The 20,920-nt window shown below is 49.8% G+C and overlaps 1 protein-coding gene across 3 annotated transcripts in view; it reads right to left on the reverse strand.

The window, feature by feature from the left end:
- The window catches only part of spata22 (spermatogenesis associated 22), a 168,651-nt gene that overhangs the window by 97,824 nt on the left and 49,907 nt on the right, over window positions 1-20,920 (reverse strand). For all 3 annotated transcript variants that reach the window (XM_072469744.1, XM_072469746.1, XM_072469747.1), the window contains exon 6: window positions 7,294-7,395. In XM_072469744.1, coding sequence (XP_072325845.1) covers window positions 7,294-7,395 — 102 coding nt within the window. The remainder of the gene's footprint in view (window positions 1-7,293; window positions 7,396-20,920) is intronic.

Below are 20,920 nucleotides of genomic sequence, written 5' to 3' on the forward strand. Positions count from 1 at the left end.
GGTCGGAACGACGGCGTCTCTGGCCGCCCCCAGGACCAGCGTCCGCGACGGGGTCGGCGCCTACAAGTCTGACACGGACATGGCTCCTCGTCCATTGGTTCTGGAGAAGGCTCCCTTCAGGGAGGAATGTCCGACGGCCACTGGCGTCGATCCGGACGTCACCTCGCCCAAGGTACCGCAGGAGTGCGGGGGGACGTTTTCGGACGGAAGGGGTTGCGCCCCAAGGCATGCACTTCCATTCCCTGTTGCTCCAGCACTCCTCGTTCTGCGCTATCTCGGGACAATACTATTTGAATGGCCTGTTGAAAAGTCAATGTTGGCTCAGCTAACAACTTTCTCTGGGTGGCCGCATTGTTAATACCGCAAACCAAACGGTCGCGTAACATTTCTGACAAGGTCTCACCATAGTCACAGTACTCCGCAATCCTGCGTAGCCTGGATAGAAAGTCGGCAAGGGATTCTCCTGGGGTCCTCTCAGCAGTTAAACAGGTAACGTTGGACTATCGTGGACAGGGTTGGGTTAAAATGCTGCCCCACTAAATTCACAAGTTCATCAAACGTTTTGGTGTCCGGCGCAGCTGGGTACGTAAGGCTCCTAATCACCCCAAACGTATGCGGGCTGCAGGCGGTGAGCAATATGACCACCTGGCGCTCATTTTCGGTGATATTGTTTGCCCGGAAATAGTAACACATCCGTTGTGCGTACTGGTTCCAGCTTTCCAGCGCAGCATCAAAAACATCCAAACATCTGTACAGAGGCATGGTGCAATAGAAAACAACTTCCAACTAGTATCCAACAAAAATCCAGGGAGGTGGCTTCAGCAGTGTAGACAGCTATTCACTTTAACCCACGTCGCCAGTTTTGTGAGGGCCACGAAGAATCCAGCACGGGTTTCAAGGATACAAAGAAATAACATTTATTTACAATAACATATATATACTACAGCAGCAGCAACTTTGCTTGCTGCTTACTCCTTCCTGCTGGTTCCAAACTGGCCAGCTTTATTTATACAGGGAGTCTGCTAATGATTTCTCCGCCCCCCTCATTGGGGAAGCTCATACTCCCACAGGATTGTGGGATTGTCATTAGTCCCCAGCCAATGGTAAGCAGGCAGGTTATAACAGTGACTCAACCCTCCCCCCCACAACCCCAATCAGATCCCCACCTTATGTCCCCCCCTTCAGAGCCCTCCACCAAAGACTCCCCCAAAACTGAGACAAAATTATTGCTTTTTCACTCACCTGTCCCTTACACCTGCTACCTCAGGCAAATGTCTAGAAGGTTGGGGGGGGGGGATTCTGATTGGGGGGTTGCAGGGTGCATTGTAGGGGAGGGAGAAGGGGCCCTCCGATGGACTTTGGGAACACTTGCCTTAAATAGTTACCACCATGGTCCACCATGAGGTCCAGTGCATCAGGACCAGCCTGACAAATACTTGCACCAATCCATACCCAATCTCACGCCAGAGGGCCGGACGATCATGGAGGTGTGAAGAATCGTGTCCAGCCCATTAATAGGAGACAAATTATTTGCATCCTCCGCTGGCGCAGGACTAAACCTCAATGCCGCCGCCAGCGGGAGACCAAAGCATCGCCAATTCCGCTTTTGAACTGATGCTCAATCTTCCACTGCATCGGGGACTCCGTTACAGATAATCCAGACGACAGAGAATCCAGTCCCAGTTTTCCAAAGAATATGTCCTGTTCACATATTTCTCCTTCTCCCTTGTTCCCCCATGCCACAAATAGTTCTTAGATATATTTCTCAAATTCCGTTCTGTAGCCAGCCACACAAAAGTGCATAACAGTAACCATTTTATTTTTCCCCTTTCTGAAGATAACTGTCTTGTCACCCTATTAAAAGATAAAAGGGGTCATATGCATCAGCTGTATCCTGCAATCCATCATCATACTGAACTTCGAATCATTTCACTTTCAGTGAAAGGAAAACTGAGGCAAAGTCCTTTATGCTAACACTTGCCTTGTTATACCTTAGGGAAATTTTGATTACCCTTTTTCAAAAATAAGTGCCTATTTCTGACCAGCGTGGATCGCCTCAAATGGAGTTACCCAATCTGAAAAGCTGAGACAGTCACATTTCCTAAGCAGAATTGGCACAGCAACCTGAGAGCCACTATGGATCTGCCTACTGATGGAAAGCAGACTGGGGGGGTTAAGCATTCTATTTTTCTCAGGGGAAATCATTCAAGGTAGTTCTCCCATCATTCCAAAATGACAGCTCTTGCTATTTGTCATAGACCATTTCAGGACAGGTAGAAATGTTCGCATCCAGAACAGCTTAGTACAATGAATGACAATCACCAGAGGTTCATAGTACTCTGAACAAAATGCACCCACTTCTTAGATTTTCCTTTCCAATTAACTGAATTCTTAAAGAAATGGTAATTGCTAATGACATTTGGATTTCTGTTTTGCTTGCCTTTGGACAAACGTGCACAAATGGAGTGCAGAAACTTGAAGGTGCAAGTACGTAAATCTTTATAAATTTTCAAAAGCAAAATATCGCAGATGCTGGAAATTTGAAATAAAAACAAAGATGGTGGAAATACTCAACAGGTGTGGCAGCATCTGTAGAGAGAAGGAACAGAGTTACAAGAAATTACTGGCCCCAGGAGGCAGGGTAAGAGGTGTGGTCCGCCATCAGGACATTTTACGAAAGCAGGACAGTATTGTGTTCTGTTGTCTTGTCCTTGCAATGATTCATACAGAACTCTGATGACTTACTTAGAATGATGATTTATTATTAGTTAACACGTGGAAGGATAACATACAGAATGTTATACAGACTAGTTTGCTCTGGAACTACCCGATGTGTACCAACTACCAAATGCCAATAGACAGATATCACATGACTGATCTCTGACGCCACTTGCTGGTGGGAGGTCGCATGGCTGAGTGTATGGAATATTATTCACAGACATATCACCACATCCCCCTTCCTTTGGAAATGTTGATCTTTATATATAAACATGATTAATATCTTTACTTTACATATGTGGTTTCTGTACAAACAGATTTCACAACTGCGTCCATATACATGATATGCCTGCTAGGTGTATGTCCCTTGTGCACAGCTCACGGGACATACGGGATCACCCCGCTGGTCATCTGGGCTGTTGTCAGCTTTTTTGAAGATTCGTTTCTGTGCCGATCATTTATGTTTTCGTCTTTTTAGACGATATGCCTTGACACCTAGTATTCTTGTAGGCCATCCTGGTGTCTTCGGCTTCTTCAGTTTCTTTGCTCATTGCTGTTGGCTGCTGCGTTACTGTGTGCTCTCGTGATGCTCTCTGCTGCTGATCTGTTGTGTGGTCTCTGGCCAGTCAGCCATATTGTCGATGTCTCCTTTCTTGGTGTCCTCAGTGGGACTCCAGTATCCCACATGCTCCTTCTCTTCCATTTTTATGTTTCTACTCCCACTTTGCGACCTCTCCATTTATCTTTTTTCGAGCTGTCTTTTGAGTGCTTTTTGTCTTTGGTTTGACTCCGGTAGCACGCATCTTGTCGCTGGTCTGCGCCATGGAGTCAGTGTGTTGTGGGTCGGTTGTAGAGACACCTCGTGTCGGCATGCTTCCGAGGGACTGTGCGGTGGTAATTAAGTCAGCATCTTTAGCGACCAGCTGCAGAGCCTCATCTTCCGGAATCTGGGATGGATTACCCTCTGGTGTCTGGATTGCCTCTTATTTTGGTATCTGGGTCGGATTAGCATCGTCAGCACTGAGCACTGCACCTTCATCTTGTGCTTGAGCCCCAAGTGATGGCTCCTCATCACACGATATTACTATGCACACTTCATCCTTTTCAGATATCCCAGGTGGGGACTCAGCCTCATCGTGTGATAGTATGTACGTGTCATCCAACGCCGTGGAAATGCATCCCGATTCAGTATCAACTGTCATCGTGGTGCTGCATATGGATGCAGGACATGGTTCATCACTGTCATGGATTATGGTGTATGTATCACCCGTTGCCGTGGAACTGCGTACAGATGCCATCATTTGCTCTTCGAACTCCCCCTGGTGGAATGGCCTCATGTCTTGGGGAGTACACTACCGGAACTTCTTCATGGGGCTTTTGATGGTTCCCCGTATGCTCCTGGAGCTAGTTTCTCCAGAATTGGTAGAATATTTTCTGTTTTCAGTTGGTTCGGAGCTACATCGGTTTCGTCTGAGTTGTTTGCTGCTGCAATCTTGCTGTCCATTTCTACCTTCGTTATCTTAGAGCATTCGCACTGCTCGAGGTCTGGGACAGACTGAGCGTCCCTAGTGATCATCTCGTCATTCCCGCCAAACCACTGACGAGCGCTGCACAGGCTCCCTCACTTAGTGTACCATCTCTCCCACGAAACAGCTTTATTAGCGTTTCATATTCGTCCAGCTCCAGCTCATCATCCAGACCTTTGATCGTCCTCATAGGATTCATCAATGTACTAATCTTCAGAGTCTGTGTCATCAGCAAAGATTTCCAGGACCCCGGAGCCCGCCCGCGCCGCCTTGTCCCGCCGTTCAAAAGGTGGTTTAATCCACGCCGGCGGGGGGGGGCCCGCCAACCGGCGCGGCCCGATTCCCGCCCCCGCCGAATATCCGGTGCTGGAGACTTCGGCAACCGGTGGGGGCGGGATTCACGCCAGCCCCCGGCGATTCTCCGACCCGGCGGGGGGTCGGAGAATGACGCCCTCAGAGATGTATTTTTTGGGGTAGTTATATTTTTATGCCACGTAAGGGGGTCATCGACCTGAAAAGCTGGACTGAATTTTGTGAGGGGCGTCAGAACCCTGGTGTCAGCATAAAAGTAGGTCCTTACTTCCGAGCCTGCATTTGTTGGCAGCAGACCTACTCAACAGTTTTGTCACAGGAAGGCCCGGTAATTAAGAATGGTGGGCAGGCTCTCCATGTTGCTGGCCCAATCGCAGGGCTGGCAGCTCTGAAATCTCAGCAGCACAAATGGGAGATTTTCACTGTGGAGGAATGCAGGAGATCTCAGGTTTACAGCACGTAGGTGAAGAAAAAGTTCAAAAATAATTCATGAGGTTGCATGCTTGCGGGTGCCCCCACGGTGGCCTGGCCCGCGATCGGGGCCCACCGGTCCACGGGCGGGCCTGTGCCGTGGGGGCACTCTTTCCCTTCCGCCTCCGCCACGGTCTCCACCATGGCGGAGGCGGAAGAGACTCCCTCCACTGCGCATGCGTGGGAAACTGTCAGCGGCCGCTGACGCTCCCGCGCATGCACCGCCCGGAGATGTCATTTCCGCGCCAGCTGGCGGGGCAACAAAGGCCGTTTCCGCCAGCTGGCGGGGCGGAAATTCCTCCGGCGCCGGCCTAGCCCCTCAATGTTGGGGCTCGGCCCCCAAAGATGCGGAGCATTCCGCACCTTTGGGGCGGCGCGATGCCCGTCTGATTGGCGCCGTTTTGGGCGCCAGTCGGCGGACATCGCGCCGTTTCGGCAGAATTTCGCCCCAAGTAGCAGTTTAAATGCTTATTTGTCATAAGAAAACTTGTATTAATGGCTAGCCCTGAAATTCACTACCTACATGTTGGCCATGTTTGATAGCATACTACCCTTTTGCTGGGATACACTGCACAGCCAGCAGCTTCTGGCATGCACTTGTGGGCACCGGGAGCAATTGATTTGGCACTTTGCTGAAGTTAAACAGCCAGACATTCGAATTGGATCATGCAGGTCCACTGAATAAATTCACGTGGTCAATTTACCATGATCAAGCACTGAGCTCCAAAATAGACCCTGCACCGATGCTACTTAAAGGGCCTGGGCATCCAACTTGCAGCGAAACCCCTGTTACTACAACAACCTGAAAATACTCTGGAGTGTTTCTGGAGGTTTTGTGGTGAATTCATGCAGAACTTGTCAACAAATGTGCCCTCTGGTGAGCTAGCAAAGGAACCATCTTGTAACCTTCATTTGGCTATAGCACACACATACCCAGATGATTAACCATTTGGTTGATCCCAACTCTCTCGTAATCTCCAAGAAATGTGCAGTGCCAATATCTGAGCTGGTGGCTGGGTGTTAGATGAAGTAATGGGGCTTGTTCAACAGCACTGTTCTATTGCTCTCTCTCTTACCCCTTTGGGTTGGTATGGCTGGACAGGTTTCAGCTATTAGATGTCTGAAGGCAGAAAAATCAGAAAGTTGGTGTGCGGTAAGAGGGGTGTACATGGTCACAGCACCTCCAGCTGGCTCATCATGCAAGATCTCAGACTGAGAGTGAGGTGGGAGTTAAGAAGGGTCTTAAGGCAGAACCAAACTGATATTCTCAGTGTTCTCAGCAATGCCAGATGGTGGACTCTGTTACAAATAGCCCCATGATGTTGAGAGTCATCTCCTCCCTTGGGCATAGGAGATACAGATATTTGGATTTGTTGTTAATTCTGCTCCCTTTTAATATGTGTCACCTTATCCTGCAAGGGAGGACAGACTGCCAATGATTGTGCTTCACTGTATTTGGGTAATGTGCCAGCCATAGTTGAAGATATGTGGAGGCAATGAGAGGTAGTTGTTAGACATAGACACCACAGGTAGGTCTGCAAGGGTGAGGTAGACCAACTGGATGAGTCCAGAATGCCAGGCAGTGCTGGTGGGTGAGTATGGGGGTGCAGTGCATTGAAAAGCATGAAACACTGGCATGATAGGCAGGAGATATCACTTGAGGATGCATTTACTGGACCTGAGCTCATTCGGCTTCTGATGGCACTGCTTACAAAGCCACGGAATCAAAGTCTGGGAACAAACTTCTTTGACAAACTGCTCCCATTCTTTCTCAGGGTAGTCCTTGAAAGCAAATCACAATCCCCTTACCCAAAATACAGAGTAAGCCAATTTTTAGCCCATTGAGTTTAATCACTTCTCAGAAGAGATGCAGAGTAAAATCTTACAAAAAAATACATTTTTGGCTATCATTAGGGACACCTTCTGTTGGTAGACCCTCAGAATATTACTTTCATCAGGTGAAGAAGATCTGTGGTGGGATTCCCCGTCGGCGGGATCCTCCGCTTCGCCAGCAGCGCATTCACACCCGCAAATTTCCTGACGGCATGGGGGTGGCCACAATGGAAAACCCCATTGGCCGGCTGCCAGGACGGAGGATTCCACTGCCGGTGGGGGCATGTCGCACCAGAAAGCGGGTTTGGTTGGACGGAGAATCCCACCCTTGCAATCTGTAAACCCTCACTGCAGCTGAAAGATAACTAAATGTGAATAGAATCATAGAGAAAAAAAGTGACTAAAATAGCTAAATATTATAAAATTCACTTACTTCCAACCAGCTTTTTCACTTTGCCCTGCAGTGCTGGAAGCACCGGAAAATTGTCTATGTCCCTGACTTTGTTGCTGTGTAGGTGCGTGTTGCTGAAGCTGGCTGGAAAAGAAGAATTTTGTACAATTATCTCTGAGGTTATGATAATTTTGTGAGGGCCATGCAGAATCCAGCACGAGTTGAAGGGTAGAAAGAAATAACATTTATTTACAATCACATATATATACAACAGCAGCAGCAACTCCTTTGCTGCTCACTCTCCGCTAGCCGGTTCCAAACTGGCCAGCTTTATTTATGCAGGGAATCTGCTAAGGATTTCTCTGCCCACCTCATTGGGGAAGCTCATGCTCCCAAACGATTGTGGGATTGCCATTCGTCCCCAGCCAGTGGTAAGCAGGCAGGTTATAACATCCCTCCCCCTAAAGTCCAAGGAATCCACCAAAGACCCTGGCGAAGGAGTTTTCAGACTCGTTTTGCTGCAGGCCAGACACCATTTGTATGAGGCGCTGGATCGGGCGGCGTGTAACGAGACGGAGAATGGCGCTTCCGTGATGAACAGCGTAACGGTTGTACATCCACGGCCCGTGGGCCCGAGGATTTCCCCTCTGAGGTATCCTGTGTCTCCATCCCGGTGTCGGAGTCCGTTGCCTCCGTCATCTCGGCGTCTCTATCTCCATGCGGTTCTGCAACGACCTGCGCAGGCTTGTGCGGCACCGGAGGAAGATTGTGAGGAATACTTTCCACTGTGTCTGGTCTCTGTGGCTGTAGGAATTAGCTCTGGGGGCGGGGAATCTTTGGAAGGGATGGTCTTCTGGACCGAACGTGGTCTACATGCTTGCGCTGGTGACGACCCTAAGCTTGCACCTGGTAAGAGATAGGGCCCGTTTGGCGAAAGATTGCGCCAGGGACCCACTGGGCACCACCAGCGAAATTCTGAACGAACACTGGGTCACCGGGCGCAAACTGCCGAATCGGCCGATGCCGAAAAAGACCATGTGCCTGCCGTTCTTGTGTGCTTTTGTGCCAATGTCCGGGAAAACCATGCTAAAGCAGGTGCAAAGACTCCGGCCCATTAGGAGTTCCGCGGGAGCTCCCCAATCACCGCATGTAGGTGGTCCTATATGAAAACAAAAAACGAGCCAGTCTCATGTCCATCGACCCGGAAGACTGCTTCTTTAGGCCTCGTTTGAATGTCTGCACTGCGCGCTCCGCCAACCCATTTGAAGTTGGGTGGTATGGGGCGGTGCAGATATGGCGTATGCCGTTCATCTTCATGAACCTCGCAAACTCCTCACTTGTGAACGGAGTGCCGTTGTCCGTGACCAGCACCTCGGGGAGGCCATGCGTACTGAAAGACAAACGCATCTTCTCAATTGTTGCGCATGACGTTGTGCCTACCACCTTGTGCACCTCTAACGATTTAGACTGGGCATCGATTAATAGAAGGAACATGGATCCTTGAAAAGGGCCAGCGAAGTCTGCATGCAAGTGCGCCCAAGGCCGCCCAGGCCATTCCCAGTGATGTAGGGGCACGGCCGGCGGAAGCTTCTGATGCTCCTGGCAAATGGAGCAGGTTTGGGCCACCTTCTCAATGTCGGTGTCGAGGCCTGGCCACCAGACATAACTCCAGGCCAACATTTTCATTTTGGTCACACCCGGATGCCCATTGTGCAAGTCTCTTAGTATCAGCTCCTGTACTTTTTCCGGGACAATCACACGCGTCCCCCACAAGAGGATACCATCATGCACGCTAAATTCTGACAGCTTGGGAGGAAAATGCCCGCAACTCGCCTGGGAGCAGTCTATGCTGCCCACCATACAGGACTATGTGCCGAACCTTTGACAGGACTGGCTCCGCCTGGGTCCACTCACGGATCTGTGATGCCGTGACAGGCAAGGCGTCCATAAAATTTAGGGTTGCAACCACCTCACCGGTCGTGGGGGTCGATATGGGGCTGGTCGATAAAGGCAATCGGCTCAGTGCGTTGGCATTTGCTATCTGGGTTCCTGGTTTGTGCTCCAGAGAATACTCGTACGCAGCGAGCAACAAAGCCCAGCGTTGGATCCGTGTGGAAGCAATGAGCAGTATTGGCTTATCCTCTCGGAAATGTCCCTGCAGAGGCTTCACGATACTGAAGTGGCGGCCATACACGTACTGGTGGAAGCATTTCACCACAAAGACCACTGCCAGGCCCTCCTTCTCGATCTGCGTGTACTTCTTTTCCGCTGCAGTCAATGTGCGGGTGGCGAAAGCTATCGGCCGCTCGGCCCCGTTCTCCATCTTGTGGGAGAGGACGGCCCCAATACCATACGGGATGCAGCACATGTGATGAGCAAAGTCTTTCCAGGATCATAGTGGGTGAGTAACCCAGACGACGACCATTGTTGTTTTACCCACCAGAAAGCGGTTTCTTGCGGCTGACCCCAAACCCAGGTGTGATTCTTCTTTAGCAGGTGTAACGGGGCCAGCGTAGTTGCCAGATTGGGGAGGAACTTCACGTAATAGTTTACGAGACCGAGAAAAGAACGAAGATACAAAGTGTCAGTCGGGGCGGGGGGGTTCCTGTTGAATTGCACGCTCCTTCTCCGCGACGGGGTGCAAACCTTCGCGGTCCACCCGATAACCCAGGTAGACTACTTCCTTCGCCTGAAAGACGCACTTTGTGCAACGCAAACGGACTCCAGCCTCCAAAAAGCATCTAAGGATAGCCTCCAAATTTTCAAAATGTTCCTGCTCCGACGTCCCTGTAATCAAAACATCGTCTAAGTAGACAGCGACATGCGGTAAACCTCTCAAAATGCCCTCCATGCGCGTTGAAAAATAGCGCTGGCAGAGGATACCCCAAAGGGCAACCGTGTATATTCATACAGGCCCCGGTGTGTATTGATCGTTACATATGGCCGGGAGGCAGGGTCCAGCTCCAACTGTAGGTAGGCGTAACTCATATCTAATTTTGTGAACGAGAGTCCGCCTGCAAGCTTCGCGTAGAGATCCTCTATGCGAAGCATTGCATATCGGTCGAGCCGAGAAGCCGTATTCACTGTAAGTTTATAGTCGCCGCACAAGTGAACTGTGGCATCTGGCTGCATTACAGGTACAATTGGTGCTGCCCAGTCAGCGAAACGGGCGGGCCTGATAATACCCAAAGTCTCCAAATGAGTGAGCTCCCCTTCTACCTTATCGAGGAAGGCGTAAGGCACTGGGCGCGCCCGGAAATAGCGCAGCGTGGCTCCTGGTTCGACTTGGATATGGGCTACGACCCCTTTTATTTTCCCAAAACCGGGCTGGAATACATCTGGTTACCGTCCTTGCACCTCAGTCAACCCTCCAGGAACTGTTTGGAGGATGTGCTGCCACTGCAGCCGCAAATGGCGCAACCAGTCCTGACCCAACAGGCTGGGCACCACGATAAGTGGGAAACGCCCCTCCTGGCATCCATAAATAACAGGGGTCATCGTAGTTCCGGCAATGTCCAATAGTTCCCCCGTGTAGGTGGCCAACCTGGCCTGTGTATCGGTTAATGTAAGGGTCTGTATACCCTGCTTGATGCGGTTGAATGTCTTCTGGGCAATCACGGAGACCGCTGCGCCAGTGTCCAACTCCATCTCAAGCGAGTGACCATTGACTCGTACTGTCACCTTAATGGGGGCTCCACGGGGAGCTGCCACACAATGCAGCTGCAGGCAGTCGTCCTCCGTTTCCACGTGCTCTGGAGTATTCGCCGCAGGTTCATCCAAATGGAAGGAACGGCCTCTGGGCTGGCCCCAGTTTCAGTTGGAACGACGGCGCCTCTGGCGCCCCCAGGACCGGCGTCCGCAACAGGGTCGGCACCCACAAGTCTGACACGGACATGGCTCCTCAACCATTGGTTCTGGAGAAGGTTCCATTCGGGGAGAAATGTCCGACGGCCACTGGCGTCGATCCGGACGTCGCCTCGCCCAAGGTACCGCAGGGGTGCGGGGGGGGCGCTTTTGGACGGAAGGGGTTGCGCCCCAAAGCATGCACCTCCATTCCCTGTAGCTTCTGCACTCCCAGTTCTGTGCTCTCTCGGGACAATACTATTTGAATGGCCTGTTGAAAAGTCAATGTTGGCTCAGCTAACAACTTTCTCTGCGTGGCCGCATTGTTAATACTGCAAACCAAATGGTCGCGTAACATTTCTGACAAGGTCTCACCATAGTCACAGTACTCCGCAATCCTGCGTAGCCTGGATAGAAACTCGGCAAGGGATTCTCCTGGGGTCCTCTCAGCGGTATTAAACCGGTAATGTTGGACTATCATTGACGGGGTTGGGTTAAAATGTTGTCCCACTAAGTTCACCAAACGTTTTGGATTCCATCGCAGCTGGGTACGTAAGGCTCCTAATCACCCCAAACATATGCGGGCCGCAGGCGGTGAGCATTATGACTACCTGGTGCTCGTTTTCGGTGATGTTGTTTGCCTGGAAATAGTAACACATCTGTTGTGCGTACTGGTTCCAGCTTTCCAGCGCAGCGTCAAAAACATCCAAACGTCCGTACAGAGACATGGTGTAATAGAAAAAAACTTCCAACCTGTATCCAACAAAATTCCAGGGAGGTGGCTTCAGCAGTGTAGACAGCTATTCACTTTAACCCTCATCGCCAGTTTTGTGAGGGCCACAAAGAATCCAGCACGAGTTGAAGGGTAGAAAGAAATAACATTTATTTACAATAACATATATATACAACAGCAGCAACACCTTTGCTGCTCACTCTCCTCTAGCCGGTTCCAAACTGGCCAGATTTATTTATGCAGGGAATCTGCTAATGATTTCTCTGCCCACCTCATTGGGAAAGCTCATACGCCCAAAGGATTGTGGGATTGCCATTAGTCCCCAACCAGTGGTAAGCAGGCAGGTTATAACAGATAAGCTTCTATATCAGTTGAAATTGTCCTGCTGTCATCATTTTATAAATCTCATGATTAGCGAGATAGATTGGAGAAGTTGGGGCTATTTTCCTTTCAGAAGAAAAAGGCTGAGAGGAGATTTGATAGAGATATTCAAAATCATGAGGGGTCTGGACTGAGTAGAGAATGAGAGGGCACAGATTTAAAGTAATTAGTAAAAGGAGCAATAGTGGTATGAGGACTATTCTTCATGCAGTGAGTGGTTAGGGTATGGAATGTTTTGCCGGAGAGTGTACTGGAGGCCGGTTAAATTGAAGCATTCAAAAGGGAATTAAACTGCGATGCTGTGATTCCGTCTGTTGTCTGTCATTATCTGCCACTGTGCCCTCACCAGCAAAGAACTGAAAACTTGCAGAAGTACTTATGGATGTATATGTTCTCATGATTATCAGACTCATATTTTTCCCAAGGCATCACTGCATCTCGCATGTCAGAAATTATTGCAGCTTCTTTTGCACTGTATAACTCCATTTTAATCCATCAAGTCTGTTACTATTTTGTAACGCATTTCAGGCTGTGTTTTCTCAGATGTAAGTATTGCAATGTAATCTAAATCTTAGAGCAAATAGTAGAACAGAGAATAACATTTTTCGGGAAAACTCTACGGACAGAATTTCATACACCTCCCCCCCTCCCCGCCGGAGGGATGTTCTAGTCCTGCCAGAGTCAATGAACTTTTGAACAGATGGCCACATTTTCTGGTCCCGCGCACCTCAAATGAGGTGGCCTCGCTGAGGCAGGACAGGGGACCTTGGGAACTCAAGATTCAATCCCCGATGATGAGGCTGAAAGCAGAAGGATCACAAAATTAATCGGGGTTGACTCCTCTGCTCAGTGAGGTCTAACAACTCTGGCCCACATAACATTTTGTCCAAGGGTGCCTCCATGTTGAGGCACTCTCACAGTTCCCACCTGCCTTAGGCAGGCCTAACTGCTGCTCTGCTGAGCCTCCAGACCTGTCAGCCCTGATTGGGCCGGCAACATCAAGGGCCTGCCCGCTGCCCTGAAAAGGCCAGAAAATTCACAGGGGGCTAATTATGAGGCCACCTCTGATAAGACTGCACAGTCAGCAAGTGCAGGCTTGGGACCTCCATTTGATCCCAAAGCCCATAGGAAAATACGGCCTCTTGATGTTGACACATTCCAAAAGGATCAAGAGTTAGGTTTGGCTCTATCACCAAATCAATTGAAACAACATAATCCAAAAAGTAATCTTTGAGTGGCATTCCATCTGCAAGTTAAATGATCCAGGAGTAAAATTCAATAGCAGGGATCACAAAGCAAGATTAATCTACTCCTGTTGTTTCCCATGCAGGCTGCATGTCAACTTTGTGCTGCCTGCTAATTAATATGATTGGAGCATGCAGCGCTACTGAATGACCTCATGCCTTATCAGGCAGCCTGAAATTATAAGAGACTAGTACCAGTTACTGGAAGTATTTATACTCCTGATTTTGGCCTGAAAAGTGGAACATGGGAGTGAACAGCTGCACGACTTTCCGCCACTGTATTGGGGGCCCTTTGCAGAGAAGGTACAGAGAAAGACAGATGTGGTGGTCTATCCACAGATGACCAGGAGGCTCTCCAGACAAACTCATAGAAGGCAGTGGCATCAATTGGCCGGTACAATCAAAGCAAAGGTGTAGCCACCTGGGTTGGCCAACTCCCGACGTAAAATGGAGAACAGCAAAGGCTGAAGGGAAATTCAGCCAATACAGGCAGAAACTAGCAGGTGCAAGTTTACTGTGTATTAAACTCTGCAAAAGCCCAGACAACATCGATACAAGCAGCCATCTGCATAATAATGTAGCAGCCATCTACATACTAATGAGCAATCCCCGGGAACAATCGAAACATTTGAGATAAACAAGGCCAAGCCAGACTCCTCGGCGCCAGCAGGAGCCAACACAAAAGAAGTTAACGGACACCTTAAGACCGCCCATCGATCAGGGAACCGCTCCAGTATTGGAGAAATCGAACCAAGCGATTGGAACGAAGTCCAATCACTTGGAACCAGGTACAGGGTCCGCCCCGAAAGGCGGGAAGCCCCTGGGGACTATAAAGTTAAGTCCCCAAGTTCAAATCATCCTTCTTGACCGGGTCACTCAGCAACACGAACCAACCCTTGACAGTGACCGGTTCAGCTGCCGCCAAAAGACCGTAAGTCTCAAGTCAACGCTCGCTACGAGATAGGCGCTCCTGGTTACCAGTCCATACCAGCTTTTGAATCCCGCAGACTCAGAACCCGAACGAAAGGCCATTTGCTCCCCTGACCTGGTGGGCCAGTCCGTAGCTAAGTATAGGCCTGCTAGTTGTAGAAGTAGCTTAGAAGTAGAATATATGTATGACTAGCGATTTACTGTGTATAATAAATGTGCTTTGATTTGAATCTTACTAATTGGTGTATTGAGCTGTTGATCATTACTTGAACTTGTACCTCGTGGCAGTATCATAAAGATACCTGGCGACTCGAGAGCAAAGGTTATAAAACAGAGCCAATTGAACCAACCAAAAGTTAGCAACAAAGGCAAGCCCCGAGGATCTGAATCTAGTGTCACAAAAAGTCCAATGAATTCATACGAATGGCCATGGTCGGTGAATGCCCACATGACCTTGCATAGCTATCATAGCCACATCAGCCAAACAAATTCTTCTTCTTGCCAATGATATTTTGCAGTTATACAAAGCTAAGTCCAAGGTGGATACCAGGTAGGTCACAGCATTGTGTTGTTAGGTGAAGTGCCTTGATTCATGCACCAAATCTTTGTAAACCATTTTCATTCACAATATACTGAACAGTCTGACCAGGTGACCTCAGTCACATTCTAGGCTTGAAATTCCATTTTTCGAGGTGTGATGTACTTGCATGGAAAGTGCAGATTATGCTGAACGTAGTCCACTGTTCTCGATGGAGATCAAACCCTGGACGCTCTGCTGTCAGATCACTCATCAGATCTTTGTTGATGCTATTGGTGTTAGCACAGAGGTTGCATCATTTGTTAAAACCTGCAACACTCAAAGCATTCACAGAGCTTCAGAAAGGTTTGTGTGATTTAAGTTGCATATTCAGCAGGTTCTGAAAATGTTCATTGATTGCCAATACTGGATTTGTTGCACTATTCTCACTGGCACACTTCCCTCCCTCTTGCAAAACAAAGTGCGTACAGCTGAAAGCAGCAGCTAAGCAGCTAGAGATAGAGATATGCAGCTGCACTCTCTGCACATCGGGGCGATTATGCTCTCTATCATAATAGCGTAATTGCTGAGGCTGTGTCCAGAGGCAGGTTTGAAATCATAGAAGATGGTGGCATTACCTAATCTTTCTTCTCACATCTCACTTATCAATTGCTTCTGATTCAAAAGCTGCAAATAGAGCATGCATTCACTTATTACTTTCCCACCACCCTCCTTCCGACTTCACCACACTCTTAGTCTTGTGCCTTTTTCTTTTCATATACCCATGAAACCTGGCCAGATACTGGTGGGGGAAATAATGGTTTAAAAGTAGAAAAGTAAGAAGAGTCAGGATGAAGAATCATCACTACTTGATCTCCCACTTGAAGCTGCCAGCTCAGACACTTGACATTGTACTTGATTTTGTAGATAGCTTACGGACAATATGCACATATGGTAAGAACTGAATGGCATGCAGCAAGGGCATGGTGCAAGAGTAGCACATCTTCCAGCTCCCCAGAGCACAAAGTCGCACACATGTTCTGCTGTGGAGTCTTCAGATGAGAACTCCAATGGGCCAGAAGAAGGCTGGTGGGTACAATGAAATATTTGGTGTATTGGCACATCTGTCAGAAAGCTGGTGTACAATGTCAGGAATTCAGCACCAACTTCATACAAAGTCTGCGCAAAGTTCAGAGCCTGTCTTTTTCAGCATGAAATCAGTGTCTTACTTCATTAGCACACACATAAATGAAGCATCTGATGGCAATTGTCTCAGTTTCCATTGCAGCGCCACTGGACATCACTCAATGACTATGTGCTGCAGTAGCTGCTCTGACCTCTGCCCAGCCAAAGTTAGCTTGCTATTCCCATGCAAGCTCACATTGCTGCCATCATGTCCGCAGATATTAATATACAAAAGAAGCTTGCAGGGTGTAATAGGTTAGTACGATTGCTGAGGCACCATTCCAAGGGACTGGCAGTGGTTCTGTGGAGCACAAGATTGCTGCTCTCTCTCAGGATACAAACATAAAAACTAGGAGCAGGAATAGGCTACTTTGCTCTGACATGGCTGGTAAGATCATAAGATCATGGCTGATCTGACTGTAACCTTCCATCAATCCCCAGTAACTTTCACCCCCTTGTTCATCAAAAATCTATCCACCTCTACTATCAAAACATTCAAAAACTCTCCTTCCACTGACTTTTGAAGAAGGGAGTTCCAAAGACTCACTACCCTCTGAGTAAAACATTTCTGCTCAATTCTGTCTTAAATATGCGATCCTTATTTTTAAACAGTGACCCCTAGATTCTCCCGTATGAGGAAACAGCATCTCCACATCGACTCTGTCAAGACCGTCGAGATCTTATGGGCGTGATTTAACGGGGAAAACTTTAATTTTGGGCACAATTGGCAGGGTGTTTCTCGACAGCCACGTTGGCGAGATCACGGCCCGTATTTAACAGTACTTATCGTCGAAAATGAGCGCCCATGAACTACTCGCCATTACTGGCTGTCTTGCCGCCTGATTCGCCTGATTTGCACCTCAGCGCCTTGCCGCTAACAAGGGGGAGTTGCTTTTAAACACTCCCTCACCACTCACTCCAGTCAAACACAAGTGTGGCAGTGCACAGACCTGCTTCTCACTTTAGCATTGCTGATCTGGTCAGGTTTCTGGATGGAGTGGATGCGAGAAGGGATATCCTATTTCCCCGAGGGGGTCAGAGGATCAGAAGCAGGGTCACCGATACCGCCTCGGAGGCAGTGGCACTGGCTATCAGTACGGGCAGCATGTCCAGGAGGACCAGCGTCCAATGTTGGAAGAAGACCAACAACCTCCACCGAGCTGCAAGGGTAAGCTACCCTCTCTCTCCTGGCATCAGTTCCGCCAGCCACCCCTCAATTTCCCAAGCCCCCTCCCCACACAAATCACTGGCTGACACCTCGCACCCTCCCCACATCCGATCTCGAAGTTTGTTCCTCAGCACCCACTGGCACCCACCTGCCGAACCCTTCATGTCCAGCTGTGGTGCCCACATATGCCACCTGCCATAGACCTCCCTGATCCATCAGGCGCATGGCTCACAAAGCCCTCTCTTTGTCCCCGCAGGAGAGGAGAGGCAAGGCAGGGGCCAGAGTACAAGAGATCCGAGACCTCACCCCTTATGAGGAATGAACCCTGGAGACCGTGGGGTTAACCCAGGAGAGAGCAGTCACCGACAGGGAGTTGGCCTGCGCCGCAGAGGTGAGGATCCATTGCCCTTTCACCCATATGGTCTGTCTCAAGTGAGTTGTTCTGTCAAAGTGATCCTTCCTTCTCACTGACCACATGTCCATTCTCTCATAGGATTTCCATCTGATGGGGTTTCGCAGTTATTCCCCACACGCCACCCAAGAGACCACCTCGGAGGAGAGCTCCAAGGAGACCACCATCGAGGCGTCACAGCTATCACACTCACGTTCCACCAGCGCAGAGACACACAACTCGGTGGGCAACATTTGTGGACAGGCTTCTGGGGCAAAATCTGGTGAGCACCACATAGTTGCTGACGTACATCAGGTGGAGGCAGGAACATCCAAGGGAGTCAGCAGTCGGAGGTCTGTTGAATCCCTGAACTCTGCTGAGTCCTAGTCAGATGCAGAACCTTTGGATAAGGTTATCCTAGAGCTGATGCAGTTGCTAGGACAAAGCCGTGAGATTCAGGTTTCAGCGACATTCCAGTGAGTGTATAGCCGATTGGAAGAGTACCAAAGGCTACGAGTGCAGGAGATAATGCCAACAATGCATGGCACCGAGGCCCACACTGCTAGGATGGTGACCGCAGTGGAAAGCATGCAACACAAGGACAGCGTCTTGAATGGTAGCGTCTTAAGGCATGTCTCAGTCTGTGATGACCATGGCTGAGGGCCTTGGCAACATGTCCCAGTCAATGAAGGACATGTCCCATGCGGAGGTGAACATTTCCGAGGCACTGCAGAGCATGCCCCAGTCAGAGGAGCATTGCCGATGGCATCAACACCATGGTGCAAACAACAGGGAGGCGCCAGGAGTGGCAGAGCCAGATTATGCAGAGGCCTCTGGTGCTCACTCCAGCTATCCCTTGAATGAGCAGTAGACCGCATAAGATCAAGAAGATTGAGGATCACTGAGTGGGCGAGGGGGGGGTGGTCACAATCTGTAGCTAGGGAGAATGGAAATGTCCAATGTTCACGATTAAAACATGTTACACCTGACACATCTGAAGCTTCTGTCACAGTAATCTTCAAAGCGGGCCTACCGGCACCCCAATCCACTGTTGCCCTCTGTTCCCAGGGCCCCCCCCCCCCCACTGTTGCCCTCTGTTCCCAGGGCCCCCCCCCCCCCCGCCCCCAGCACAGTGGTCCAAGGTCAAACACCCCCGATGCAGACCCCGTTCAGAGGATGGATGTGAGTGTACTGTCAGCAGAAAGACAGGAGTCAGACTTTGGCATAAACTGAGGAGCACCAGGGCTACCTCACAACGAGTGATCATCATTCTCCTGCCTTGTATCTTGACCCGTTGACAATGCCAACACAGGTCCATTACCCTGGGGTGATGTTACACTGACCTTGCAGGGTGGAACAGTACAGTTTTATGGGGGGAAGAGAAGGGGTGGGGGGGGGGGGGGGGGAGAGAGGACTGGGGGTGTGGAAAGGGGTGAGTTGACAGACAAAGCCTCATCCTATGAGAAGCCTGTGATGATGAGGGCCTCCCTGGTCCTCCGCCTCAGTCTCTGGCCTCCGCCTCCGCACTGGCGTCATCAGTCAGGACCTCAGCCCATATCCCCCAAGAGCCAACCCGTCAACCTGGGGTGATCCTCAAAGACACCAAGGATCTCTGAGTGTCCCAGGATGAGCTGTCACACACACTTCCTGGGAAGCATGCACACGTGCATGGTCCGGAGGTGGTGACTCACACGAGTTCAACATTCATCCTGTTAATGAAGAGCAGTGGCTGATGCTCTGGTGTGCACAATGCTACATGCATTCCATCAATTACCCTTTGGACCTGAGGTGATAGCAGAGAATCCCAAGGCCCGGGCAACTTGGTGGGCTTGGTCCAGCTCAAATTTGATATAGTCAGCTGCACAGGCATCCGCGACCTCACGGATGCACTTCTGGGCTGTAGCTTGTGAAATGTTGCACAAGTCCCCAAGCCTAGAACAAATGGGAGGCATAGAGGTTCAGGGCTGCGTTGACCTTCACGACCACCGGGAGTGGGTGTCCTCCTCCTCCACGGGATGCCAAGTCCGCGAGGGCGTGGCACAGCTGCTGCACTGTCTTTTTATTGAGATGCAGTCTCCTGCGGCACATGCTGTTTGTCATCTCCTCAAAAGACCAATTACGCCTGTACACCTTGGGCCGTTGCGGGCGTCCTCCCTGAAGTTTCTCCTCGGCCTGATGTGCGGGCAGGTCGTCAAGAGTTTGCAGCGGTCCCCTGTGCATGGGGCACCGCCTACATCAAGCTGCTGCCTTCTCTGGCGCCTGGCCGCCTGGGCTGCCATCAGCATTACAAGAGCATACTCTGCAGAACCTTCGCGACACCACAATTCATCTTCGTATCTGTAAGGAATTGGAGAAGGAGAGGCACTGACAATCAGGGAGTTAAAGTGACCGTCAGCATAGAACCAAGAGCAGGGCTCTGTCCTGGAGATGTTTGGTAGGGCAGACAGGCAGCAGCTGTAGTTGCCCCTGTTTTGGGTATCCAGAATATTTAAAGATGGTTTGACGGCCTCTCAGAAGAAAAGATCCTCAACTCCTCCACCCTGCCCCGAGCTGCATGTCAGAAAAATGGAAATAGCTACTCACCTCCTCAGCAACCATTGCGGCAGCTTCACATTTATAAAAAGGAATGCTAAACGATGCCCGCGTGAGACTTCGTTGGGGAGCCGGTGCTTGTGCACACCAGAGCATTTGATTTCAACTCGCAAATGAGGTGGAAAATTATGCAAATTAGTGTCAATGATATGTTCGCCATATTTGGGTGAGATCCGGAACTTGCCATCAGGAGATGGCCAGTTAAATGTCAAACTGATCTGCGGCATGTGCGAATCTCGATTTTGGCCTTTACTGCTATTTAACCAGCGTTCCCAGATCTGTGCCGGGTGCAACACGGAAATCGCGCCCTAAATGTTTCAATTGAGTCATCTCTTACTGACAGCATACATCCTTTAATTGCTGAGCCATTCCACTAAGGCCATTGCTGTTGCCTGTCAGCCCACCAGCCCCGACTGCTGTCACCCATACCTAAATGATGTAGTCAAAAGCCTGGTCTTCTAAGACCACATCTGCTTGAAGTCAGCCTTCAAGGCCATCTGACTGCCTCCCCACTGCCCCTGAAGGTCTGTTGCCTTCCAGCAGTTATGCTGCAGCCAAAACAGTAGCACTGCTTAGGAGTCACCTTCACAAACAGTGGTGATGTTGTCTTCCCTCTGTTTTGACCTTGCAGCAGGTGACAGATCTCAAAGAGGACATGCTTACTGAAGCACTGACGTATGAAACA

Source organism: Scyliorhinus torazame, chromosome 12 (genome assembly GCF_047496885.1).
Source record: "Scyliorhinus torazame isolate Kashiwa2021f chromosome 12, sScyTor2.1, whole genome shotgun sequence".
NCBI classification, from domain to species: domain Eukaryota; kingdom Metazoa; phylum Chordata; class Chondrichthyes; order Carcharhiniformes; family Scyliorhinidae; genus Scyliorhinus; species Scyliorhinus torazame.